A 25,529-nucleotide genomic window follows, 5' to 3' on the forward strand; every position below is an offset into this window, starting at 1 on the left:
AATCTCATAAAAATAATTGATAATTGATAATAGTATTCAATACTAATCATGTTTCATTTTACCAGCTCATATATGTTCTGTTTTATGAGTTTATCTAGTACGCTAAATTCATTTTAATTTCTTTATTTGGTTTCTACTTGTTGCTTTGCTTTTTCTTTATCAAATTACAATTTGCTGTTTTAAAAAAAATATGTTTTCAGGTTTGTTCATAATGCAGAATAAAATACAGGACTTACAAGGAAGCAAACTAAAATTATGTAATTCTCTTTTACCTCTTTCTCTAAACCTCTTTCTTTTTTTAAATAGAAGACAGAGAAAGACAAATAAAGACAGACAACATTACTTCACAGTGCCGTCACATATTACTGTACATTTACGCAAAATGAAAAACCTGACCCTTTAAAAAGAAATGAAACAAATTGTCTGACGGCATGTTAATGTTTCTCTACTGTTGATGTTGTGGTGCTGTCACTCACCCTGTTGCCAACGCTGAACTACAGCGCATTTCCTCATTTGCAGTGAGTTTAGTGACACAGGTCTGTACAGTAGCATCAGCCTGGATACTGAATCACTGCTGGACATGGGACACTTTTTCCAGCGTTAAACCATCACTAAAGACAAAACATGGTAAGAAATTGTTATTTACTGTTATATTTAGAAGGTTATGTTGTTGTTATTATTATATTCGTCAATGGAGTGATTCCTAACTCCTCCACAGCACCTTTCACACCGTTTCTGGTCATTTCCTCCTAGACATCAAGGTGTCTATTATTGACCTGACTGCTGTAGAAAGACCATCAACAGATTGTATTGGTTCACTGGGGTTCAACCTCAGTTTCCTTCTGTCATATAAGTAAATACTCATTGAATCACCTTTAAAACTTTTAACCGGGTTTAAAATCCTGCAAATTCATGATCTGGTCGACTGGCTACAGTTGTTCTCGACAGTCATTACATCATTTTCACATTGGGAGGGGAAGTTGGATTTTGAAAAAAAGAAATGTTCATGCTGCTGCTGATGAAAGAAAGCTTTATTACACACAGCTATCAGTGGTTAATGATTCACAGTGTGCCCAGTGCTGCTTTACTTCTCTATCTTTTTTTATCTTATTCTTAAACTACACCAGTTAATTGCATTTTAAGACTTTTTAAATACAGAAAAGGTTGATATTGTCAAAATAAGTTGTAAAAGACCCTGAGCTTCCTCCAGGTTTTTCTCCAAATCAAGGTTTTAAGATCATCACAACTCCACTGAAAACAGACTAATGATTGTACATTCGGCAGTTCTTAAACATGCCAACAATAAAATAAATGAATCCTTTCTGTAACAGAGACTGTGTGGAGCCTAATATGTGAGAAAATCTAGTACTACCTGAATATATTTAACCAAACTTTATCTGTGTAGCACCTTTCGTACAGGTTAGTGCAATTCAAAATGCTTTATGACAGACAGGCTGATAATATTACAAATCTTAACATGAGAGATCAACAGAAGACATCAAAAGAGTTCATCAATATTTCAGTAAATGTATATATATGTATATATATGAAGTCATATCTCATTTGACTTGACTCTTTAATTTGTCACTTGGTTGATAATAAAATCTGTTTTCTCAGCGTTACCACGTTTTTCTCTGCAGCACACCTGCACAGCTACAATCTGTGGCGACACCGTTTCAAAACCATCTGCGATAATTTTTCAGTGTCAACTCTCACGCACACACACACACACACACACACCCACACACACGCACACGCTGCACCTCTGCAGACGCTCGCTGACTGAAAGTAAACCCGTCTGCGTGTCGTGTGGTGTAGAGAGAAAAGTTTTTGTCTGTTTCCTTTGTTCCTCGTATCAAGAGAGACGACTGCCAGCAGAGCTTGCAGCTTATTTGTGCAGGAGTGAGAGAGCAGGATGCTGAGGTACAGAGATGTGTGGTTGTGAGCACTTCCTGCTCCTCTTTGCACTCACTGTTTGGTTTTGTTACAGCTTTAGGTGTTCAGGCAATAGATGGTGTAATTCCTTCATTGTCATCCTGTTTTTATTTTGTCAACATAAAAGAGAATGAGACGTGTTAATTCAAAACAAACTTTCTTCTCATTTCCATAATGTTTCCCTCTTTGTTGATTATATTTTTGAATCAGACAACCGTATTTAAACAAATTTCTGACTTTGCCTATAGAAGTTAAACTCCACCAATGATATTATTTCTGCCTGCTGACGACTGATGCTCTGTTTCAAACTGCTCCGAGCACTCTATTCAAATTCCCTTTTTTTGGGGGGTAATTTGTGTCGGTGAGAATAACAACATTCAAACCCTAAATGACATCACACAGATGCCTAACAATGAGAACTTCCATTCTTACAAGATGACTGAGATTTTCTGTCTGTTTTAAATTTCATCTACGCTAAACATGTTTTCAAAAGTGAATAAATACACACTCCTTGGCCCCTTTATTAGGTACACCTTCAGTAATTGTTGACACGGTCAGAGAGCTGTTAATTCAACTATATGTTTATTACTGAGGTCATAGTTTGTGGTGAGTTTGTAAATGTATGTGACAAGAAAACCCTCAATATTATAAAATCCGGTTCAACCCCACTGCAAACTACAACCTCAATAATAAGCACAAAGAAGGTGTCAATCATAACAGAGCGTTATTATCTTTGTAAAGGTAGAATTCACAGCTCAGCTGTCTTATTGGTATGCATTTGCTTTTGCAAGTGTACCTACTAAAGTCGTCACTGAGTGTAAAAACACTTCTCACAAATACAGACAGCAGAGTTCAACTTAGCAGCAGTGCTGTGCAGTTCAGTGTGAGGAACCATACAGGAAATGACATCTGATAAGAATAAAGAGTCTGACAATAGTTTCTGATCACGAGCAGAAAGCAGAGGGTTCATGATGCAAAGACAAAGGTAATGACGCTAAGATAGTTTGTAAGTATGTTAGTAACGTTTACTTCTGTATTGCCTTTCAAAACCAGTTACCAGGTGCTTCACAGGTGCACAGAAAATACTGTATCATATCATTTAAAAATAATTTCTGGGGGAGTGGTCTGAACAAAAATAAAAACAAAACACAAAATAAAAACATAAAATCATTCCAGTAATAATATCCAAACTCCCTTCTATAAAGATGCTCACATGAGGGTCATGTGACCGATTTTATGAGCGTTCATTTTTGCATGATATTGTCATTGTGACACTTAATGACCAAAACACAAAGGATGTAACAAAGAGAACCTCTTAGTTCTCTTAGGCTTAACTACCCTTTAAAGATCTGTCTCAGAGAAGCATTGTGTGACCGGCCTTTGTTTCGGGATGCACAGATCTGATATGCTGTGTTGGCTTCGACACCGAACCTTATTAAAAGAATAAGGTCAGCGTCTTTAGTACCACAGCAATCATTGACATCATGTTACAAATTAATTTGTCCAACTGCACAGAGGTAAACTGTAAAATTTGGACAGAGAGAGACGTAGTATTGGATCAGTACGCGGCGTTGGCTCACCCTTTACTACTATTGCTTCAATGTAAAGTCTTGATAAAAGAAAACATTCAGCCATTTAACATAAACATACTTTTTATGTATCATAAGAGATCCTTATAATGATCACAATCTCTAACAGTATTTATTGTTACTTCTTGCAGCCGTTAATATCTTTCTGTTCAGACTACACTGTTTAAAGTTTTCTATGCCTCAAAGTGTTGGAGACTTCTCAGCTTCGTGAAGATCAAAACAACCAGGAAACTGTGTTGTTGCATTCACCTTGTAAAGAGAGCGTTTGATGGGCAATGTGTGTGTGCGTGTATTTGTGAGCGTGGGGGGGGGGGGGGGGGGGGGGCATGCCTTGCTGCATGCTGTGCTGCTAACTTCCTGCTTTAGAAACAGAACAACTGCAGTAGAGTTTGTGCTCCTGTGTTGTTGTCAGGAGGAGAGCATTGATGTGAAGGCTCTGATGGCCAGGTTCAACAACAAGGCCAGCACCTCGGACACCAGCAGCCGAGACAGCGGCTCCCCAAAATCTCCACAGCCTGGGTTTGGGAGACTGATACTGCCCCTGACAGAGAACGATCTGGCTCACCACAGACTGACTCCTGCGGTTCCTCCTCCTCCGACGGCTAGTCCCGGCCTGGTCAGGTTCCCGAGAGCAGAACCGATGGCAGCCTCCATCCCCTCCAGACCTGTTTCCTTCCCTCGACCGCCTCCCAATCCTGGAATCAGAGCATCCATCCAGCCAGCAGACCCCGGCAAGGTCAAGCAGAAGGGGGAGATGCTACAGAACATGATGCTGAGGCACCAGAGACCTCCAGGCACCCTGGCTCCAGCTCTGTCCCCTTCACTAGCTCCCACCTCCACACCTCTACCGCTCCGACAGCAGCCCCGACAGAGGAGTGCCGGGGAGGTGACCCCGCTGAGGAGGCCACTACCCCCCGAAGGACGCCTGCCCTCGAAGCCCAAACGGCCTCCCAATGTCAACCTGGAGCCCTTTCTGAGGCTTAACCGAGGACCTGCCCTTCCTGCTCCAAGAAAGAGTGACGGTGAGTCTCCCGCGCTTGTTCGCTCACAGATTTGTAATTATGGACTCAACTCATAAATGAAAGACGATCTGACATTTCTGGTGTGCACTGGAATGTGCTTGTATCTTTTCTATGTCTTCGAACACAAATATTGAAGAGCATACTTATTGATAATATTGTACATATGATACTGCTTCTTCTATTCTGAGTTCATCACCGCCAACATGACTTTGAGGGGATGCCTTTAATAAACACTGAATAATATTGTTTTGCATCACCTGCAGTTTGGTCCTAAGATGTCAAACCACTGTACCAAGCAAAACATGCATGATGGAAATTACACTGTATAATTGTTTCAACAGAAAAGTCAATAGGCCTCTTTCTGTGACATGGGAACTTGAGTTGACTTTGCTGGCACATCTAGATAACATTTTTGCAGCAATCTAAAAAAAAAATACCATTGTAGTTTTCTGCTATTCTTGTTGTTTTATTGAATTAGAAAAAACAATATATCTGTATATAGATATACAGATTTTTTTATGGAAATTTAAGAGCATTACATTGAATGTAAAACTGGATTTTAGCCTTTTCTTTTCACCGTCCTTTCAAATGTGTACATGTGACTGTTGATTGATGGTTCTCTGTCTCATTTAGCCGTGTATTTCTTTGCACATTGGGTTTGTTCGTTTCTCCAAGCAGGTTCCCCGGTCTCAGCAGGCAGAAAGATGTCCTTGCCTGCAGTCATCAGTCCTCCAAAACCACCACAACGATGCAACAAACCCAAAGGGCTGCCGCACCAAATTGCTTCCATGTGAGTATTTAACTCACAAGATGCTGTGTTTTAATTTAATGTCATTTTCCCCATATTTAAGTACACAATCAGACACAAGAAAATCTCTGAGAAGGACACAATAAAATCCTATTCTGATTTTCATAAGCACTTTAGGGAGAATTAGTCGTCTCAGGAACTCAAATTTAGAGTCCGAACATTTTTATAAAATGAGGAATATCTGAGCACATTTTTCTAAACTTTTGCAGCGTGCAGATGTCAAGTGGTCTAAGATAACTGCCACATAACCAATTGCTTAATAATGAACAGGTTTCTTGATTGCAGGGACATTGAGGATAACCAGGACTTCTATGATGACATTGCAAGCGTTGAGAAGAACGGTAACAATTGCAGACTGTTTATTGGTGCATGGCTCATTTTGTGGTTGAAGCTATTGTTCCTCCTTTTGAGGAATTAAGGAAAGAGTTTTGACTTATAATAACTTGTATTGGTATTAAGAGAATGTGCCACTGTTTCAGATGGAAGAAAAACCTTTCATGTCTTTGTATTGTGTGACTTTGCAGAATCCTGGAGCGACAACAATTCACAATGTATAGAAGAGGTAAGCACAGAAAACTGAAACTGAACCTCTAACTTACTGTAAAGTGAGAATCCCTCCCATTTTAAGAAGTTTAAATTCCAATTTAAACTTGTTTGTATTGCTGAAATATTCCTTTATATTGGTGAAACAAATGACGATTAAGCTTAATTTATTGTCAGTGTTGCAGACACTGATATTCTTATTGTTTATGAATGTGTCTTTGTTCTTTAAAAGGTGCAAATAAAGCCTTTTCTGTTGCAGGATGATGACGACGTGTATGAGTTTATTGATGAGTAAGTAGAAACCGTCTGCCTTTACCATTAAACCATCGTGTCTGTATTTGTTAAGGGCTGCACTGGCTAAAAGTAGATGGTGGCTGCAGCTGCTGACATGAAGCAGGAAAGTGTTTCTTTTGACTGCTTCTGTTATTTCTGCACCTACCGAAACAGCTTCTATTGCAACAACCACCACTGCAAGCACCATTACCTAAAAGGCTTTCGCAATTAGGGTTTTTTGCATTAGAGGCAACTTCAAATTATCCTAAATAACATAAATCTCTGCTTTAGATAGAAAGTCACAAAGGAACAGCATTTAATGTATTAAGGTATTTGGGAAGCAACATTAGATGCGCCACAAGTGTGCCATATGATGTTTTTTATGGTTATAAGTTGTTTCTGTGATGTAACATGTTTACTGTTAAAGGAAACTTTTTTTTACAAACTAAAAAGTAAGTTTGTGAGATACTGCAGTTGGTCAACAGCTTACTGAGAAGTGCTCAGGGCTGACTCATGTTTTGTTTTTGTTGTTTTGTTTATTTGATATAAACATCCCAGTAACTGTACATTTTGGCACGTAGACTAGAGACACTGTGTTTAGTGTTTGTAGCAAAATACACATTTACAGCACCCGTCCACAGGATGATTGTTATCATTTGTGTAACATGTAACACTAATGTTTAGTCATTTGAAGTATTAACCCCAAACATTCACATTTTTCTAGAGAGTCAAAGTAATGGGACTACTATGCACAAATCAAAATGTTAAGTATTAAGTATTATTAAGATGTTAACTTCAAGCACAGCCATGTACAGTCTCACATTGCTGTAGAGGCTCGTTATTAATGTAGTAAGAGTATGCTGTGATGTGAAGAACTGTCTAGAAATGTGACATGTCGTTACTCATTTGAATTGTTCTATTATAGGGATCAGCTGGATCTAAATCGGTTAAATGCTGAGAAGCAAAACAAGAAAGAACCAAAGATTCAACAGGCGCAGGAGAAAAGAAATCAGACGGAACGTCAGAAACAAGAAAATGAATTGAGGAAGAACTTTCAGGTACTTACAACCTTTGTCTTGCATGAAACACTCCAAGTCCAACTTCAGTTGATCAAACTGAATTTTTTTAATTTGTTGACATGGATACAATTTTAATAGAATGCAGCAGCTGTGGGATCAAGCCAAAGATTTTTTTCTTTTTACATAACATATATTATGTAAATTAATATTGCTGGAAACGATTGAATCTAGCATTAACATATCAAGCATTGAGGTTATTCAAATATATACTTCACCCACATACAAATCTCATTTGTTTCTGTTGACTGTCGACCTCTTACAGCTTTTCTTTTAATGTCCATCTGTAGTTGCAAGGGGAGGTGGAGGTTCTTCATACAGCCAGAGTCCGGCATGACTGGCATGGAGGAGGAAAACTGGACCTCAGCGTACGACAAGGGGAGAGCGTGGAGATCCTCCGAGTTAACAATAACCCGGGAGGCAAATGGTTGGCTCGCTCTCTGAGTGGAAACTGTGAGTTTCACTTGAACATTCTATCAAGCATGTATAGAAAACCTTCTAGTCTGAACCACTCATTAGTGCCATAAAATTATCTATTTATAACAATTTGGCATATCGATATTTTACTTGAATTATTTTGGAATATGTCTTGGACCTGAAGTACCTTCTGCAATTATGTTGCTTTGGGAAGTAAGGTGTGCATGTGCTCTTGTATTTATGAGGACGAATTTGAGTTTAGATCTTTATTTTGAAGACATTTCGTCTGGGTATTTTTGCCTCTGTGGTCATGCCGTGTCTTTAACGTTATGTGTATACACATTTTAACATATATCATGTTATGCAGATGATACACCACTATCTGTAAAACCAAACAATCCTGGTGGCCTTGTTTCTTTCATATTGCATACTTGCTCGTTTGATTAACCTTTCCAGTAATCGAGAGTTAATATGCAAGCAATGATAGAGGTTAGATGTCCAAATATCAGAAAATAATGGGCATGTTAAAAACAATGAAAGGCGTCATAAACCAAAGCAGAGTAACATTCCCTCGCCTGAGAAAGTGAGACTGTGAAAAGTATTTGGACGTTTTAAGTTTTTAACTTTAAGTCCCTTCGACAAATGTCTATGTTGGTTGTTTCACAAGTAAATGACATTCTTCTGATGTTGTGTTACCTTGCAGATGGATATATCAGTAACACATGTGTGGATGTTGACTATGAAGCAGTGAAACGCAAATTGCTCCAGTCCAGAAAAACAGACACACCACAGTTGCCTCCACCACCTCCAGACCCCCCACTGATGTTACATGTGAAGTCCCATATCAGCGACAGGTGCAGTAGATCATGTTAATCCTATTTTACTTTTTTCTTGTTATATTTTGCGAAAAATGTTTTAATATTCTACAGCCAACTTTTCCCAAAAGTTTAACGTCATGTTTTTTCCTAGCAGTGCGTAATCCACCTCATTGTTTTGTGGCAATGTTTTCTCAGTTTCACCCACGTCATGTTCCAACTAACATGTAATGTTTCCTCTAATCTGCAGCATGCTTGAAGATGATGGTAAGTGACAACACACCACACATACACATGATTGGCTGATGAAGATTAATGCCTGGTAAATTGTATAAACAATATGTATTAAGTCCAGCTTGTTTGTTTTGAATTATTGTTTTCTTTTAATAAAACATTCAATATTTAATAGGGATTCACAATAGAGATTCATGAGTACACGCCACTAGCCACTGGTAAAATATCTTTAAAAGTTTGTTCTTATTCAATTCTGTTCACAATTAACAGCTTCAACTGCAGTTGAAGGAGTTTTACACAATAGCACTCCGTACAGTTTGCTCAAGAATATTTGACAATTTTAAGAATGAGATAAATTACTAACTTGATCCCATGAATATGTCCATGAAATAAGATGCTTAGCTTGCTAACTTTATCTTAATCTTTTCTCTCAGTGTCAATAACTTGCTAATAACAAATAATGTTAATTAAGATAAGTATTTATTTACAAGAAGAAGAAAAAAAACATTTTAGTTTTTAGTTTCAATGTACTTTTTGTTTTGTCCTCAGATGACGACTATGATGACGTTCAACCAATGAGTGAGGATTTCCCCCCACCACCGCCTGACATCAGGTATCAGGAAATATATTGACAGCTCAGTGCAGGTCCAGTATCTGTGTAATGTAAAGCTTTATTTATGTGGATCTGAAAAGTGATGAGACTACACGAGGTAATGTTCAATACAGAAAGAAACCAAGAATTATCTACCTCTGATTAAATGTAATAATCTGCGGGAGGCAATTCATGAGGAAATGTGTTGTTGGTAAATGTATTTATATGCTTCTTGATTAACTGTTAAATCCTCATAATCTTTTTTCAGCACCGATCCCAAAGTGGAGAAGGAGTTAAGGAAAAGATTTAAGGTAAAAGGTTTTCACAATTTCACACCAGAAATGTGTTTTTCTTTGGTAGATAAAACAAAGTGTCATCAGCATAGCAATAAAGGGAAATAGTTATCTTGTTTAATATTTGTTCCTGAATCCAATTCCTGAGTTCATAAGATGACAAGTACAGTAAGAAAAGAACAGGGCCTGGAGAGGTTCCTCGAGGAACTCTACCTACAACTGATAATGACGAGAAGCACAATTTCCACATGATGCATAACATTGATATGTTACATAGAACCCATTAAGGCAAAACAAATGGATCTCTGGAACTGATGTTTCACAGTATGAAGGGCCTCTCAGGGTGCTGCACACCATGATGGTGGATCCTAATTGTGTCATAAAGAAGCCAGGAGGGAAGGATCTGCACGTGACTCAAGGAGAAGTTGTGGACATCATCCAGGTCACCAACAGCAAGAAAGCTCTGTGTTGCAACCAGTTTGGAAAATGTATGTAAACACTTTCGCATCATGATCTTTGTGTCGTGGTTAGAACTTTTGCTGCTGCAGCCATGCTACTGGTTCTGTGAGGCTGTACTAAGGCACTGCTCTGTTTTGAGCAAAACCCTAAAAACTGTATGCTAACATGCTCACAATGACACAACTAGCATGCTGTTAAGAATGTAATGCTTACCATGTTCACCATCTTAGTTAGTGCTTAGCATAAACACAAAGTACAGCTGAGGCTGGTGGGAATGTCATTAGTTTTGCAGATATTTGGAAATATTGGACACATTAAATGTTGACCCGATGATGGCGTCAGGAGATCAAGTTTATTACAATTAAGCCCATGAATGTGTGTAACCCGAACCTAACCATAACCAAAAGCTTACAGGAATTCATATAATAGTTGTTGAGATGTTTTAATTAAAAGAAAATAAATTGTCAACCTCATGGTGGCACAAGATGAAAAGTCATGGCATCACCAAAGTCGACAGAGCACATTGTCTGGTGACAATGGATTTCTTGCCAGTCCATGTGGTGGATATGGAGATATTTCACTGCACAAGGGAACACTTTGACCTGCTGGTGTTGCTAGAGGAAACGTCACGGGTTCACCAATTCAGTAACAGCTGTATTTTAATTCAATGCATCTGTTTTACACATAGTCTGTTGTTCTCACCTCTCACAGATGGTTATGTGTCCAGATCTCTTCTTCTTACAATGTAAGTGAATCTTCATCAGTTTAATATGTGGCCCTGCCACCATTAGCATTACTTTAACTGAGTCTCTATATGAGTACATGATGACCTTTAACCTGAGGACCTATTTCTACTAGTGTTTAGAAGAGATGTTTGTTGTTGTAGTTTAAGTGTAAATATGTAAAAGTTTTACATACACATCTTTCCTTTTCATCTACAATTGATATGAATGCATTTTGTTATCATTCACGATTGCAGTAAACAAAGTTATAAACTAAATTTTGATGTCATGTTAACGAGTTTTAGGTCTAGAAACGTCAATAAAAATATTTTTCTTGCCGACTGTTTAACATCAGTCCTCCTTTGCAGGGAAGGAGACATTTACGACGATGTTGACTATCCAAGCGGTGAGTTATCTGTGGATCTTCATGTTCTGTAATGAATGCCACGCAAACAGTGTTACTGTAATGTTCCAATGTAATCTGAGATATTGAACTTTTTTCTTTTTCTTTTTTATTTCAGACTACTACGACAATGGCTAAACTAATCACACACAGAACAGACAGAGAGAGATAGACACACAAAAAAAAAAACATTCAAACTGAAAGCTATAAAAACTATATAATTGTCCATCTGGATACACATGTTTGCTTGACTCCACCAGTAGCATTTATTCAAACAGGATTCGAAGACTGCCGGCTTCCTATTGCAACTGAGGTGGAACAGAAACAAGCTGTCTGGCACACAAACAAACTAGCTAATAATAAAACTATATAAAACTGGGGGACAAAAACAGAAAATAGAGTGAAGAGAGAAAGACTCACACACATAAGCCCTTTGCTGAGAATAACAAACTTGTCACCGTTGCATTGTTTGTCAAACTGCTTGTATAGAAAATGAATACACTATAACTGCAGCTTTGTGTATTGCTTGACCTCTGAGATAATTTAAAATAAACGTTACTGGTAATCGTGTTCCTTTTTTATTTTTTATTTACTTTTCTGTCTTTTTGGAAAGTGTAATGTTAAACCTATTCGTAGATGATGGAGCCGAATGGAAATGAGGCAGAACAACAATACGTGGGTGACAAATATTTTCGGAATATCAATTTACATAATAATGTGATTTTATTTTTTTAAATGTGAAAGAAAACTGACAACAGCTATGCAGCAAGCTAAACACAATTCCAGTAAAGGTCGATGTATCGATAATGGTGTGACACGATATCAACCGCACTCAGAAAACATGTACGTACACCGATAACGACAGATTCTATAAGATGAGGGTAGATGTAACTTAACTGTTACAATCCAGGCCGCAGGTTGCTCTGAGGTAAGATGGCCGAAAAGAAGTCTGGTGTCATTTCCGCTTCTGAACGATTCCATTTCCCGAAATGTATACATAAACCAATCTCATAATTAATTAACTAATTAACTAATTTAATCTTGCTTGTTTCACAGAGAGCCATATTCATATGTTCATATGTGATTCAATTACATTTTTTTAAATTAACAGATTCATGCTGATTTTATGTAATAATATATTCTAAAAATACGAGTATTTAAATAAAATGAAATAGAGGAAAAATACTTAACAATAAACTATGCCATGATTCATTTTTCTAAGTGTATATTTTGTTGCCAATTACAGGCTTTTACTTGCAGTATTTTTACACAGTAGTAATTATTCTTCAATACTTTGTGTGGTGAAAAAACCCTGAAGGAAAGAAACACAAGTATATAAAGGTATTTCACAACCTGGAGAAAACGATTTTTACTGATTCGTAAAGTAACATTTAAAGGTCACTGCACTATCTTTATGTCTCATAATCTCTAGACTATCATTAGCATAATTTTCTAATACTTTTACTGCGCTTTCTGATGGCCATATTGTTGAAGCAGAAGTGACGCTGCACAAACTGAGGACGGCAGCAGTGCGCCATCGCTGGAAGAAAACAAAAAAGAAGACGAAGAAGAAGAAGTTCGATTGAATCGTTGATCGTCTACTTCAGTCTGTTTGGGGCACTTCCTGTTTCAAAGTCCAGCTGCTAACAGACCAGATACAGATACAAGTGGAGATGTTATGCAGCAGCTTCACATCAGTGTTTATTTATTGTACTGCGTCGTGAGTGTTTGAGCAGCAGAGAGACAGACAGACATGCAGCCGTCTGTGGAGTCTCTGGTCCGACTGCTGGAGTCATACAGAGGAAGAGATAAAGTAGTAAGTACTCATGTACTTTTATGTTTAAATAATCTACTGTTGATATGGGATAGTTTATTAGTTTTTACCAGCTTTGATTTTATAGTCCCATCTATTCCAACTGAGAGTGTAGCCCACACCCGTTTAACACGAAAACAACAGCAGCCAGCCATTAATAAACAATACAGGTGTATTGGTGTACTCAGGCTAGTACTAGTACTCACATCTTAAGTAAAGGTAGTAATAATACAGTGTAAAAATACTCTGTTATAAGTAAAAGTCAAGTTTTCAAAATGTTACTTAAATAAATGTACAAAAGTATTGAGTACCAAAAGTTATTCAGAATAATATATAATCTCGATTAAAATGATTCATCACTTTAATGTTGCTGCTGGTAAAGGTGGAGATATTATACTGTTTGGTATATTAACCTATAATATACAATAATTTAGCCAATTAGTTGATTTATATTTTGTATTGTTAACTTCACATACAAGTAAAAAGTACAATGATGGCTTCCAAAATGTGGTGGAGTAGAAGTACAAAGTAGCATAAAATGAAAAATACTCTAAACTACAAGTACCGCAAAACCGAGAGTACTGAAATATAAATACTAACTACTAGTACAGAAATATATTTATTTCAGTTTTCTTTTTAATTTGTGTATCATTTATCTCTGTCACATTAAGATAAGATAATAAACCTTTATTGTCCCCGAGGGGAAATTATATTGTCACAGCAGGGACAAAGATAAGTACAGATGAATAGAGGAAGTAAAACATTAATAACTACAGGTAAATAACATTATAATTAAAATGGAAGTAAAAATAGAAATCACAGAGGCAAAAGTGACAGAGGTGTGATTAATAGCAGCAAGTCTAGTAAACAGCAGACTAATATAGCATACGATAAAGTAATGGTACTTTGTCAGTATTAATAAACAGCTACAATAGAACTATAATATATTATAGTATGAGATACAAGATATAAGTTAAAATGTAGTAATATGGCATAACATAAGATATAGTTGTATCGTACAGCAATATTACATAGAATACTAATTTAGTACAATATAATGAATAATACATCTAATATAATTATGACAAAATATATAAATGACTTCAGAAATGTTGAAATACTACATTAATACTAAACCGTCCATTATTCACTCGACATTCAGGAGTTCATCAATAATCATTTACTTTGATAATCATTCACCATGTTGCTCTTTTTTCAAGCAAACATGCCAAACATTCTCTGGTTTCAGCTTTTTGAGTAACCTCGGGCTCTGGGAAGTGTATCGGGAAATAGTGACGATGTTTCAATATTTTCTGATGTTTCGTTGACCTGAGAATATGATCAGCAGATTAATCAATAATGAACTAGTCACTGGCTTGTGAAAATAATTGTTGTTAATAAATGCATTTTGGTCTGAAGCCGGACAACTCAAACTGTTTGTTTTTTAGTGAGTTATTGCTGATCTATTGGTAAATGATTTATTTACATTAATAAACCATTAGCACAACAAACAAAGCACTCATTAAGGGTGGCTCATTAGACTTTTGGCATTTTTTCAACTTTTCAAAGTCTAAAAATAGGTTAAAATTGTTACACAAAATACTAAAATGATCAGCTTTCACTTCATCCCTGAAAGTAAAGTCTCTTTCCTGCCTCCTGAAAGCACTTTGTTCTCCCTCCTCGGTTTGTCTTTTCAGATCCGGACGGTCTGTTATGGCTCACAGCTGGTCGGAGGAGTTCTTTCCCAGAAGGCACAAACCGACGTTTCATCCCACCTGCTCGGGAAACGTCTGCTGCTGTTTTCTGCTCAGCTCAGCCACTGCAGGACGGTGCTGAGGCTGTTTGATGATCTGTCCATGCTGGCTTACTCCCACAGCTATGGAATCGGAGGCGGGGTCAGCCACACAACAACTCTCTGCTCTGTTCTTAATTCATTCAGTGAGGGAGGGAAGGATGCATTCGCTCCTGTTCCACTAGATTTATTTAATGATGAATAAACAGGTTCTCTGTCCATATTCTGAGCAAAGTGGGCCTCTGCTATTGTAGCTTATTGTAACACTTCTTCATTTTAACAAAGATGAAAGACTGATTATGTTTTTATTGTATTCAACAGCTACAGAGTAATTCAAACTAACAAAATTACAGCTCTTTAATCTTTTTTTAAAATAGCAAAGTGCTCAGATTTTACCCACCAGTCGGCAGCAGATATTAATTTATGATGGAAGAATGTAAATGTTCAGTTTTTAAACTGGATATTTACATTCTCTGTGAAAACAACAGTTCTGACTTTGAAAACGAAAAGCTACAGTTTTACCCGGTAAAATACAGCATTAATGCAAACATGGCATCGTGTCTTTGAAAGGAGGAGGACGCAGGCGTGCGCTTGGTATCGGTGCTGACCAACGTGGCCGACCAGCTGTACTACCCCTGTGAGCACATTGCGTGGGCTGCTGACGCTGAGCTCATCAAAGTGAAGTCTGATAAGTGGTGGCTGTTCAGCACGGTGCTGTGGGGAACCTCGCTGCTGCTGGGAATACTCAGGTCTGAGTTCACCTGTCCACAGACCCCTAATCAAATCCGACTGGAAACACTGACATTTAATTATATTAATTCATTACATTCATTCTTTGTGACCTGATTCTAAAAATCTTCAGTATGAACCAATCGGCTCGATGTTGAGAGCCACCGTGAGAACAAGTAAATCAGGAACACCGAAAGACTGACTGAGACATTGTTGGTTTTCATGAAAAATATATAAATAAATATCGAAAGATGAAGAATAATGTCTTCACGTAAATTAGAAAATGTTATTTTGCTTCACAAATCCAAAGTGTATTTATTTTTTCTAATCAAATCCTCATTTGCAAAATGCTGATTATTAACAGAATCATTTGTAAGCTTGAGCAGTACTTCTTCACTTGCTTTACTTGCTGAATTTGGAGCAAATAGCCATTAAACACTCTCAGTCTTGTCAGAGTTGTCATGTGAATCTTTTGTTCTTTAGATCGCTCCGAGTTTTTCTGCTACTGAAGAAGAAGCTGAAGAGAAATGAGCGGGATGGAGGAGGCAACAGGTCTTGTATCTACAGTTTTCTGTCTAGTTCTCACTCGTTTTGCAGTAAATGCAGAGAGGGAGTCTCACAGTGTCTGACACGGTAATGGAAAAGAAAATGTCCTGATGAACCTGTGGTTTTTTTTCTTCTGCAGCCGCTCTCAGCTCCGCAGACAGATGCAAAGGGAGTCACTCTCCATCCTCAGCAGCATGGCTGACCTCGGTAATGCCGTTCATTGGATGCCGCCCGGCTTCCTGTGGGCTGGACGATTCCCCAACTGGCTGGTGGGGCTGATGGGCACCATCTCGTCACTGATTGGTTTGATCCAGATGAACACCGGAGACAGTGACGAGACAGACGGCCCATAGTCTTTACCTCTCATGAGGAATAGATCCGGTGCTTTGACTGAATGACTGATATGTACTTGTGGAAAATGCTGAGTGAAAAGGATGAGCAGCAAATATTTAATGTGATCAGACTACAGATATATGAACATATGAAATCATCTAGACCTGTAACTGTGAATAATCAAAGTAGACTTGTAGCTAAATGGATGCAGCTACTTGGGGTGAATCGACTTTGTATTGTTGCCATATGTTGATACAACTTCATTTTCAATCTTGCATTTTTTCATATGCAGTGATTCATACAAGTAAACTGTGAATACATCATTACACCCTTTTGGTGATTTTTACAAGTGGGCTACTGGAATCACTCAAGTAAAAATTAGATTTCTGTCACAAAATGTTTAAAGACCAGCTTAAAGGATGTAAAGTCTCCAAGCTACACTACAGAAACTGGTTTCACTAAGTCCCTCTGGTGATTTGAAGAATCAGTAGAAAACAGCCCTTAGAAAACACTGGTGAAGTTTTATATAGAAACTTGAGTCTGTGTTACTGGTCAAATTGGACAGAAGCTGCTTGAAATGTAAATTGAATTGTATGTTAAGTAACTTTAGATTATGGAAACTGATGAACTTTTGTAAATAAATTAATTTGACTGTCTTCTGTTGGATGTTTGCTCGATGTTTGATTAAGCAGGTCTGAAAGCGTCCACATGACGTGTGCAACTGTTGCCTTCAAGTGCTGACGGACGGATCGAGATTAACATAAAGTGGCGCAAATAATCAGCCTCATGTCATACAGCCACACAAAAAAAACGTTAAAAGTTTATATTTTCCATCAAATACGAGGTTTGTTTGTAACTCAGGATTTTGTGGACTGTAGAGAAAGATGAGGAAGAAACAGTCCACTGATGAAAAACGGGAAGTTACAACAGCACGTGAACGCAGCACAGCTACAGAGTCAATGGCTATATATATATATATAAATGTCGACTCGACTTCAGTGACGGGAAAAACCGTTTTGTTCCGTGATTTTACTCTCACGTGAGATAAAAGTGATCATGTGAGATTGCTGCAGTTTTTAGTATGACGAATACAATAAAGCCAAAGTTTCGGAAAAGACTGATTTCCCAAACCACCTCAACTCATGTGTCGTGGCACCCTGAGGAGTCTGAGTGCACAAAGAACCCGTGAGACACCAAAGAGAGGTGAGCGATGCTCCTTTCGCTGCTTAAACCAACATCGACATGATATCGTGTGTCAAAGACCTCCTCTTTAGGGGTGCTGCGGGTCGTAATTAGCTCACTTAATGACAACTAGTTAGCATTGAGCTACTTTAACTGCTAACTTTAGCCACTTGGAAATTACCAAGCCGCATTGTTCTACACGCAATTTATTTTAGGATGCAGTAATGGCAACTGAATTACTTGTATTAAACAAGCTTTAATAGATAAAAGGGGTGTGAAGGGATGTGTTCTCTGGGGGTCTATTTGATGGTGACACATTATGCACGATACCGATATGATATCGGATATCAGTCCGATACTGACTCAAATAGATCAGATACCATTATTTTAATAAAGGACAATTCAGTATATGCATATATATGTATTTGTTTGTTTACATTTTTTTTACAAAGTTATTAATGTTTAAGTGAAGCCTGATCCCAGTATCCTCCTCATAATACAGATTATTATTTAAACATATCGGATCGGTTCTCGGTATCGGCTGAGGCCCAGGTATCGGTGCATCCCTTTAAATGACCCATATTGTACATGTTGTCCTTGTACTTTGAGCTTCAGACGACTTTCTTTATCTTGATCTTCATGGTGTTGTGTGGTTGTACTTCGGTTGTACTTCAGCCAGTGCTAGCTCTAACTGATGGTGTCTAGTCTTACTAGTACTGTAGACACGTGAGACAGTCTTTTGGTAAACTGGCAGTTTGGTTTGTGCAGCAGCTTTTGTTTACATCATTAAATATGACAATGTTATTCACGTAGTTGGAAAACCGTTGAACCCACTTCCTGATTAAATTCAACTTCTCTCGCTGACAGGCTTTCTTCCAGAATGGACTCCGACGTCTGCCCCGCCGATCAGTCAGACTCCTCGTGTTCTGCTCCTGTTGATGAAGCCTCGGAGGTTGAGATCAGCAGACAAACTGTGGCAGCTCCGCCAGGTTCAGAGGTGGAGGATGTTGACTCCTACAGTCTGATCGAGCCTCCTCCGTTAGACTGGAGGTCCGACTCCTCCAGTGAGCCGGGCTCAGCAGAAGACCTGGATGATCCCAGCTTCCCTCCCTCTGTGGACAATCCGGACAAGGCGAGTCCGGGTGAGCCGGTATTACTACTGAGTGACACTGTGGCTCAACGCGACGTGAACCACCAGGAGCTTGTGGGGAATATCTCAGCGCCAGTCCAGGATATCCAGGAGGAATTGGAAGAAGCGGATGAAGTAGTGGAGGAAACGGTGAGGGTTGAGGACTTGGAGGTTGTTGGGGATGAGGTGAGTGATGCAGACAATATGGTCGGTGAGCAGGAAGTGGAGGTTGCTAACAGGAGAGCAGGTGATGAAGACCACAGCCGCATCCACACCTTGCTTAGCCAGCTCCAACTGATGGGGGAAGAGCCTCAACCCAACCGCCGGACACCACCTCACCTCGACCAGCACCAGTACTCCAGCATGTCTGAGCTGGATGCGTGTGCTCCCTCCCTGATAACACAGGACAGCACTGAAACCACCGGGCTGCTGTTCTCTGAAAGCCACCAGAGAGACCTGCGGGGGCTGCTGCAGTTCACAGAGATCAGCGCTACACAAAGTCCCACCTGTCTGCCCCACAGAGGAGACGTGGATGCTGTGGTGTCCGTGTCCTACAGCCAGGAGGATGCTCACAGGTTCTGGGGGAATTATGGGAACGGTCAACAGCAGGGGCAGAGGGAGGACTCCCTCGCCTCCCTGCCTGATGATGAGTATCCTGAGCCAGTGTGGATGAAGCTGGGCGAGGAGCCACCAGAGGAAGAGGAGGCTGCTGCGGATAGCGAGCAGGTAACTGAGGTACTTTAGCTATAATCAGCAGGAAGGGGGATGCATTGTAAACTCCAATTTTGGTTATGTTAAGATTGCTATTGCTCATGCAACTTACAAAAGTACTTACTGTGATGTGTGCTATACATTTGTGTGAACAGATTTATCAGCTTAAAACGAAGTAGATTAATTGCATTTGAGAAGCTGAAGTTTAACCGGTGATAACATTTAATTGTCGCCTCTAATTTTTGTTACAGACGCTATGTTATAACTGAAACAAATATTTTCACTTGATTAATCTATGAGCTGCCTTTTTGTCGAATCAATTAATTAGCCTACAAAATGTCAAAGTTAGAAAATAAAAATTGATGGCGGAGGACCATCAGGTTTGCGTCGTTTGTTTTTGTTAAGTTGCGAAGTAACTAAAATGATAAATTATGCAAATGACTTATACATTTATCTTGAACTGTTCATTTCAGTCTTGACAGTTCATAAATGTCTCTCTCTGCTGTCATTGCAGAGTGCTGATCATCCCTCGTATAAAGACGGTGAGTCACTTCAGCACATCTGATAGAAAGATGGATTTTTTTTTTTTCCAAGTGTCAGGTTTCACAAAGTCGTTGTCTATTGTTCTTGTGTTTGACTCTTTTTAGTGCCTGGTCCGTGTGACCCTGAAGACCTGTTGGATGGAGTGATATTTGGTGCCAAGTACTTGGGCTCAACTCAGATCAAATCGGAGAAGAACCCGTCTACAAACGCCCGAATGACGCAGGCTCAGGAAGCTGTGGACCGCATTAAGGTGAACTCGCAGAGGAGACGCTCTAACGAGATGCTCTCAGTGGAAACATGGCAGATGTTGTTACTGTGTGGTATCGTTTCAGGCTCCAGAGGGAGAGTCCCAGCCGATGACAGAGGTGGATCTGTTCATCTCAACCCAGCGGATCAAAGTTCTCTCTGCCGACACTCAGGTGTGTTTTGAACACATGAAATATTGATTTTTATTACATTTGAAAAGGAGACGTTATCAAAATGTCATGGAAGTAAAATACCGAAATATGTTAAACCCTGAGCTGCATCGGTGTCTGAAATTGCTAATTATTTTTCGATCCATTGTTTTATTTCGTCTCGGCAGTAGAGTAAAATGCCTGAAACGTAATTAGATTCAGGATTTGAACAGAAATGTGCATTAATGAACTTTTCTTTCATGAGGCAGCGTTGCACTTCTAAAGTTTCACCTTCAGGCTGAGCTCTGGCAGCAACAATCCTTAATATAGAATTGAATGTGGATTTAATACGAGCGCTTTGCAGTTATAGTAAAGTCTATTTCCTTTCACTATGTAGTTAAATTGTCAGGAGAGTCAAATTGGGTCATTTTCTGTCGGCTCCCTCTTTGCATGGCTGGTTGCTCCTCATTGCTCCATACTTATGAATATAAAAATACATTACTTTTTTTTAATTTGTGATTTCAGTTATAAATGACAAATAATATTGTTGTCAAGTTGAGCTTCTTAGTTTTAATTGAATGTTTTGATTCTCATACCAGCATCTTGACTTTTTCAATTATAGCGGAAAAAGCAAAGTCGGCTTAATTTTGGTCGTGTTATCTTATTGTTAATTTGTGAAGAGAAATGTTGTTGTTTTTTTAATTCCCCTGTTGTTGCATTAAAGAACACTTCAACTTCTCAGATTCAATAGATTTAGATGTAATGTCTCCTCAACAGCAACATTTAACATACAAGAAATTCCTAAAGTCACACAATCATTTTCACAAGTTCACATTTGTCTTCTAAATTAGATTTCTTTCATTAATGTAGTGCTTTATGGCAGCAGCCTCTGCTTACAGGTAGAGTACCAGACAATAACAAATGTAACTGACAAAACAAGAAACATGGCGCAGTGTTCTCTGTATGGGATAACTTATCGCAAGCAAGTTTCAAGTCTCTTACCAGACCTTCCTGTCTTCTCTCTGTTTATGATATTATTTACACCCTCGTGTCTCGTTTCCACTCAGGAAGCCATGATGGATCACGCTCTGCAGATGATCTCCTACATTGCAGACATTGATAACATTGTGGTCCTGATGGCACGAAGGAAACGTAAAGGGCAGGATGGTGACCTGGCCTCCAACTCTTCCTCTTCCTCTTCCTCTTCCTCCGGGCCTCAGAAGAAGTGCTTGATGATCTGCCACGTCTTCTCCTCTGACGATGTGAGTTACTTTATTAAAGGGTCATTTAATAAAACGGGAAATCAATCTTTCTTATTATTATACTTATTTATTGTTTCCAACACTTCATTGTTTCGATTTATCTGTAGTCTTTAGCTGCAGAACTCACAGACGGGGCAACAAGTTCAGACGTTGTTCAGGTATCTTTTGCCCCCTTCAATGTTGCGTCTCAGATCAGATGTGCTGTTTTCGGCTGGACAACAGTTTCAGCTTCAGCTTGACCTGGTTTCCTTCCATCAGACAGCCAGCGAGTTCTCCTGAATGTAAAACTGCTCTGGCTGCCGTCCCAGTTTCCCACTGTTGGCAAGACTGACTAGGGGGAGGAAGGGTTTCTTTTTAGATACTAATTAGCTGTGGGATACTGAAGGCCATGAGGCTACTGCGTCTACTGCGTCAACTGCTAGTTTTCCCAACTTAACCCTTTTATATGAAACGTTTTATTTTAAGTAAGATTTGCAACGGATGGGCAGCAAGTGCACCAGTCAATACAACAAATAACTAATGAAACCTTAAAGGCATAGCTCATCTTTTAGGGAACTATTCGAGACTTGATGCTCTGTCTGTTGTTTTAGTTTCTGGGTGTGACATATGTTTTAGGTTTAATGTTTTGCAAATGAACCAATTGGCTTTTATATGTTCGTATGGAAATGAAGGAAGAATATTTTCTTAACAAATTGCAACCTGAGTCCGTTCTCTCTCTCTCCGTCCAGGCCCAGGTCATAGCCCAGGCTATCGGTCAGGCGTTCGGTGTGGCGTACCAGCAGTTTCTTCAGGCCAGCGGCATCAAGGCCAGCGATCTGAGGCCTGGCGAGTACAGCGACTATCTGGAAAGTCAGGAGCTCTATAACGGAGACCTGGCCCACTTTTCTGACTCTCAGAACATCCGAGATGTAAGCAGAGTGATCGCGGCTGCATGTCTTAACACAAACTACAGGGGGCCATTAATAGACGTCGTTACGTTGTAATTTCATATTATCAAGGGTTTTCTAATCTAGTGCACATGAACCATTGATATTTAACTTAAAATGTGAACAGTGTTACCCAATATCATGTTAGGCTGTAGCTCATATGTTTCTAACCAACATTAAAAACATCTTGAACAATAGATGTGGAACAGGTTCTATATATATTACAATGTATCTCAATTGTGACCCTGACAACTTTCAAGTGTAGATGGTTGTAGGGAAATAACTGGTAAACATTGTCATCGCTGTGTGTGTGTCTGTTGCTCAGGTAGCCATCACCAAGGCTGCCGGAGAGATCTTGGGTCTGGCGGTGGTGGAGTCGGGCTGGGGCTCCATCCTGCCCACAGTGGTGGTGGCTAACCTCCTGCATGGAGGTCCCGCTGAGCGCTGCGGCGAGCTAAGCATCGGGGACCGCATCATGTCTGTAAACAGCACTAGCCTGGTGGGTCTGCCCATCACCACGTGCCAGAACATCATCCGGGTAAGAAGGGACAAATACGAACACTGTACATTTGAGTGATCTTGCTTTCTTATAGAGAATGTACTGTTCTGAGTTATGCACTAGATGGCACTGTGTTTCTATGCAGTGTGAGTGCACATGTGCCAGTTTTGGGTTTTAAAGTGGATTCGGATATTAATTGAGGTTTAAAGGGCCATTATCAGTATTCATTCAGTTGTCTAAAGCTGCTGTGCTTGCGCTGATATTCAATATTTTTTGAAGAGTTTTAAGATTTTGTCATCCTGTTAAGGTAGAGCACAACCTTTGAAATGTACCTGTGATGGATACAATATCATGAATTCATTACTGTGAAGCTAATAATGTGGAATGTTTTGAGACTGTCAGTCAACTTCATGTTTATTTGTGAGGCTGTTGTTATTCATGTTGTATTGTATTAGCGTATATATAAGATTTCACATGCAGAGGGTAGTGACCATGAAAGTCTGAATGGCCACCAAACAACTGTCAGTGTTTACCGTCATGTATTAACATAGAAGAAAACATCAAAATAATTGTCTTAGAAAGTTAAATAAACTTAAAAAGAAGACAACTGAGAAGTGTTTGCAGACCTTTAAGGTAGTAATGCAGTACTCATCAATGGGATCAAGACTTAACTAACAGTAACATGAATAAAGACGTTTGCAAAGAAAATAATATTTCTAGTCAGGTTTACTAAAGTGGTTTTATTTAGCTGTCATCCAACAAGAACATTGAAGAAAACATTGATGAGGAAAGCAAGAGTCAAAGCCACTGAATAGTGACAACACATTCTTTTTAAATGCTGCTGTTTCTTTTGTTATCAAATTCCCATTTTGTTTCTTTTTCAGGACTTAAAAGGCCAAAAATATGTGAAGCTTAGCATCGTCCACTGCCCGCCGGTCACAATGGCAATTATCAGGAGGCCAGATCCCAAGTTCCAGCTGGGCTTCAGTGTGGAGGACGGCATTGTAAGTCAACATTTAAATCCTCTGTGTGTGTGTGTGTGTGACGCTATTCTCATCCTCACAATTAGTTATTTTGTGGTGCTTTAGTCTTTGCTTTGGAAAGTAAAAAGTCCCTCCCTCTCTCTTCCTGGTTGCAGATCTGCAGTCTGATGCGGGGCGGTATAGCAGAGAGAGGAGGCATTCGTGTTGGGCACCGCATCATTGAAATCAACGGGCAGAGTGTCGTCGCCACACCGCACGACAAGATCATCCAGATCCTGACCAATGCTGTTGGAGAGGTGAGAGGGGGGGGGGGGGGGGGGGGGGGGGGGGGGGTGGAAGTATTTTTCTATTTTGTCATAAATACAGTAATAGGTATTCCACGTTCCAATGTTTGCTTTTTATTACGACATATTGTCACAGTTAGTTTGTTTTTCCTATTCTGGGCAGATTCACTTGAAGACCATGCCAGCCTCAACATATCGACTCCTAACAGGACAGGAGCAGCCAGTGTTTCTATGAGCACCTCCTGCTGCATCAAGGACACAACACTGCACAGTGTTCAAGCTGCATGAACTTCTGCCAAACTAAGAACATATTATGCAACTGGTCATACAGCATACCATACGCTGTTGTCACACCACTGAACGCAACAAACTGGTCTAGTATTTTTAAGATGTAAAGTACATTGTTGTATTGTGAAGCGTATTTTAAAGCGACTGAGATAGACGGTAGCTTTCTGTTTATATTTATCTGATATTTAATGATGCAGGCAGTAGCTGAGATGCAATAATTCATAAGCAGAATATACATTTTGACTTCACTAACTTTTTACATGGTTTTGAGTGTACTGTCTTCCAGCCTGGTGTGCCTGAGCTAAATGTGCTTGCAGGGGAACCGTTATTGAACCAGGACAAAAATCAGTTTTTCATTATGATGTATATCAACAAGTGTCTTTCACACACATTAGAGCGCTCTGGTTCATTTATACAATGCTTCCCTGAATGTGCCTAATATGAAGCAGATATCATGCACAGTTAAAGGTAACTGCCACATTTCATAGAGAGGTGCGTATATTTTTAAGAATTTCGCTGTTTCGGATGTTCATTAAAATGATATGTAAGATATCTTCTTGATGTTATTTATTGAGAGTCAGTTGCTGCTGAATAGGTTTCAGATGCAAAGTAGCATTTTTTCATTTTAAAACAAATTTCATGCCTGTGTGCATTGGACAGCCCTATGGATATGTTGTCTTTGCAATATATGTAATTGAAAAATATGTCAAGCTGTTCTTTGTTACAATTGCAAATACACTGCTATTAATTAATATCTCTACTGCTATTTTACAACTATACAATGTAATCATATGCTGCTTGGGCTAATAAAGTAATTGTATTTATGTGAGTATCATAAGATGCGTTATTCGTGAGCAGATACACAACACAGCGCTGTCAATGCCTGGCCAATCAGCTGTCTTCAGTTACCAAAACATAGACAAAAGCCAATCA

The 25,529-nt window shown here is 39.1% G+C and overlaps 3 protein-coding genes across 3 annotated transcripts; all 3 read left to right on the forward strand.

The window, feature by feature from the left end:
- Positions 1-511: 511 nt before the first annotated feature.
- Positions 512-11,421, forward strand: LOC306695079 (FYN-binding protein 1). The gene is made up of 16 exons (XM_079158215.1): positions 512-627; positions 3,937-4,546; positions 5,225-5,336; positions 5,640-5,695; positions 5,879-5,916; positions 6,157-6,188; positions 7,096-7,228; positions 7,537-7,699; positions 8,367-8,517; positions 8,729-8,745; positions 9,262-9,325; positions 9,573-9,615; positions 9,923-10,085; positions 10,768-10,801; positions 11,147-11,184; positions 11,300-11,421. The coding sequence occupies exons 1-16, from the start codon at positions 625-627 to the stop codon at positions 11,317-11,319; spliced, it is 1,677 nt and encodes a 558-aa protein (XP_079014341.1). The 5' UTR covers positions 512-624; the 3' UTR covers positions 11,320-11,421.
- A 1,427-nt stretch (positions 11,422-12,848) lies between these two features.
- pex11g (peroxisomal biogenesis factor 11 gamma) lies at positions 12,849-17,050 on the forward strand. The gene is made up of 5 exons (XM_079157405.1): positions 12,849-12,997; positions 14,692-14,889; positions 15,357-15,535; positions 15,999-16,067; positions 16,201-17,050. The coding sequence occupies exons 1-5, from the start codon at positions 12,935-12,937 to the stop codon at positions 16,412-16,414; spliced, it is 723 nt and encodes a 240-aa protein (XP_079013531.1). The 5' UTR covers positions 12,849-12,934; the 3' UTR covers positions 16,415-17,050.
- Positions 17,051-17,363: 313 nt separating this feature from the next.
- LOC306694511 (amyloid-beta A4 precursor protein-binding family A member 3) lies at positions 17,364-25,388 on the forward strand. The gene is made up of 11 exons (XM_079157404.1): positions 17,364-17,597; positions 18,444-19,431; positions 19,931-19,958; positions 20,064-20,209; positions 20,292-20,378; positions 21,422-21,616; positions 22,345-22,524; positions 22,868-23,080; positions 23,926-24,045; positions 24,180-24,320; positions 24,472-25,388. The coding sequence occupies exons 2-11, from the start codon at positions 18,457-18,459 to the stop codon at positions 24,541-24,543; spliced, it is 2,157 nt and encodes a 718-aa protein (XP_079013530.1). The 5' UTR covers positions 17,364-17,597; positions 18,444-18,456; the 3' UTR covers positions 24,544-25,388.
- The last annotated feature ends 141 nt before the right edge of the window (positions 25,389-25,529 follow it).

The sequence above is a fragment of the Pholis gunnellus genome (genome assembly GCF_910591455.1).
Source record: "Pholis gunnellus genome assembly, chromosome: 4".
Lineage (NCBI taxonomy): Eukaryota > Metazoa > Chordata > Actinopteri > Perciformes > Pholidae > Pholis > Pholis gunnellus.

Bases quoted from the DNA above. Each gene is read 5' to 3' on its own strand.
- LOC306695079 (XM_079158215.1), top strand. The intron at 4,547-5,224 runs GTGAGTCTCCCG...TTCTCCAAGCAG, and splicing joins TGCTCCAAGAAAGAGTGACG to GTTCCCCGGTCTCAGCAGGC. The intron at 5,696-5,878 runs GTAACAATTGCA...GTGACTTTGCAG, and splicing joins TGCAAGCGTTGAGAAGAACG to AATCCTGGAGCGACAACAAT.
- pex11g (XM_079157405.1), top strand. From the start codon at position 12,935: ATGCAGCCGTCTGTGGAGTCTCTGGTCCGACTGCTGGAGTCATACAGA. The intron at 12,998-14,691 runs GTAAGTACTCAT...TTGTCTTTTCAG, and splicing joins ACAGAGGAAGAGATAAAGTA to ATCCGGACGGTCTGTTATGG. The intron at 14,890-15,356 runs GTCAGCCACACA...TGTCTTTGAAAG, and splicing joins GCTATGGAATCGGAGGCGGG to GAGGAGGACGCAGGCGTGCG.
- LOC306694511 (XM_079157404.1), top strand. From the start codon at position 18,457: ATGGACTCCGACGTCTGCCCCGCCGATCAGTCAGACTCCTCGTGTTCT. The intron at 19,432-19,930 runs GTAACTGAGGTA...CTGTCATTGCAG, and splicing joins CTGCTGCGGATAGCGAGCAG to AGTGCTGATCATCCCTCGTA. The intron at 22,525-22,867 runs GTAAGCAGAGTG...TCTGTTGCTCAG, and splicing joins ACTCTCAGAACATCCGAGAT to GTAGCCATCACCAAGGCTGC.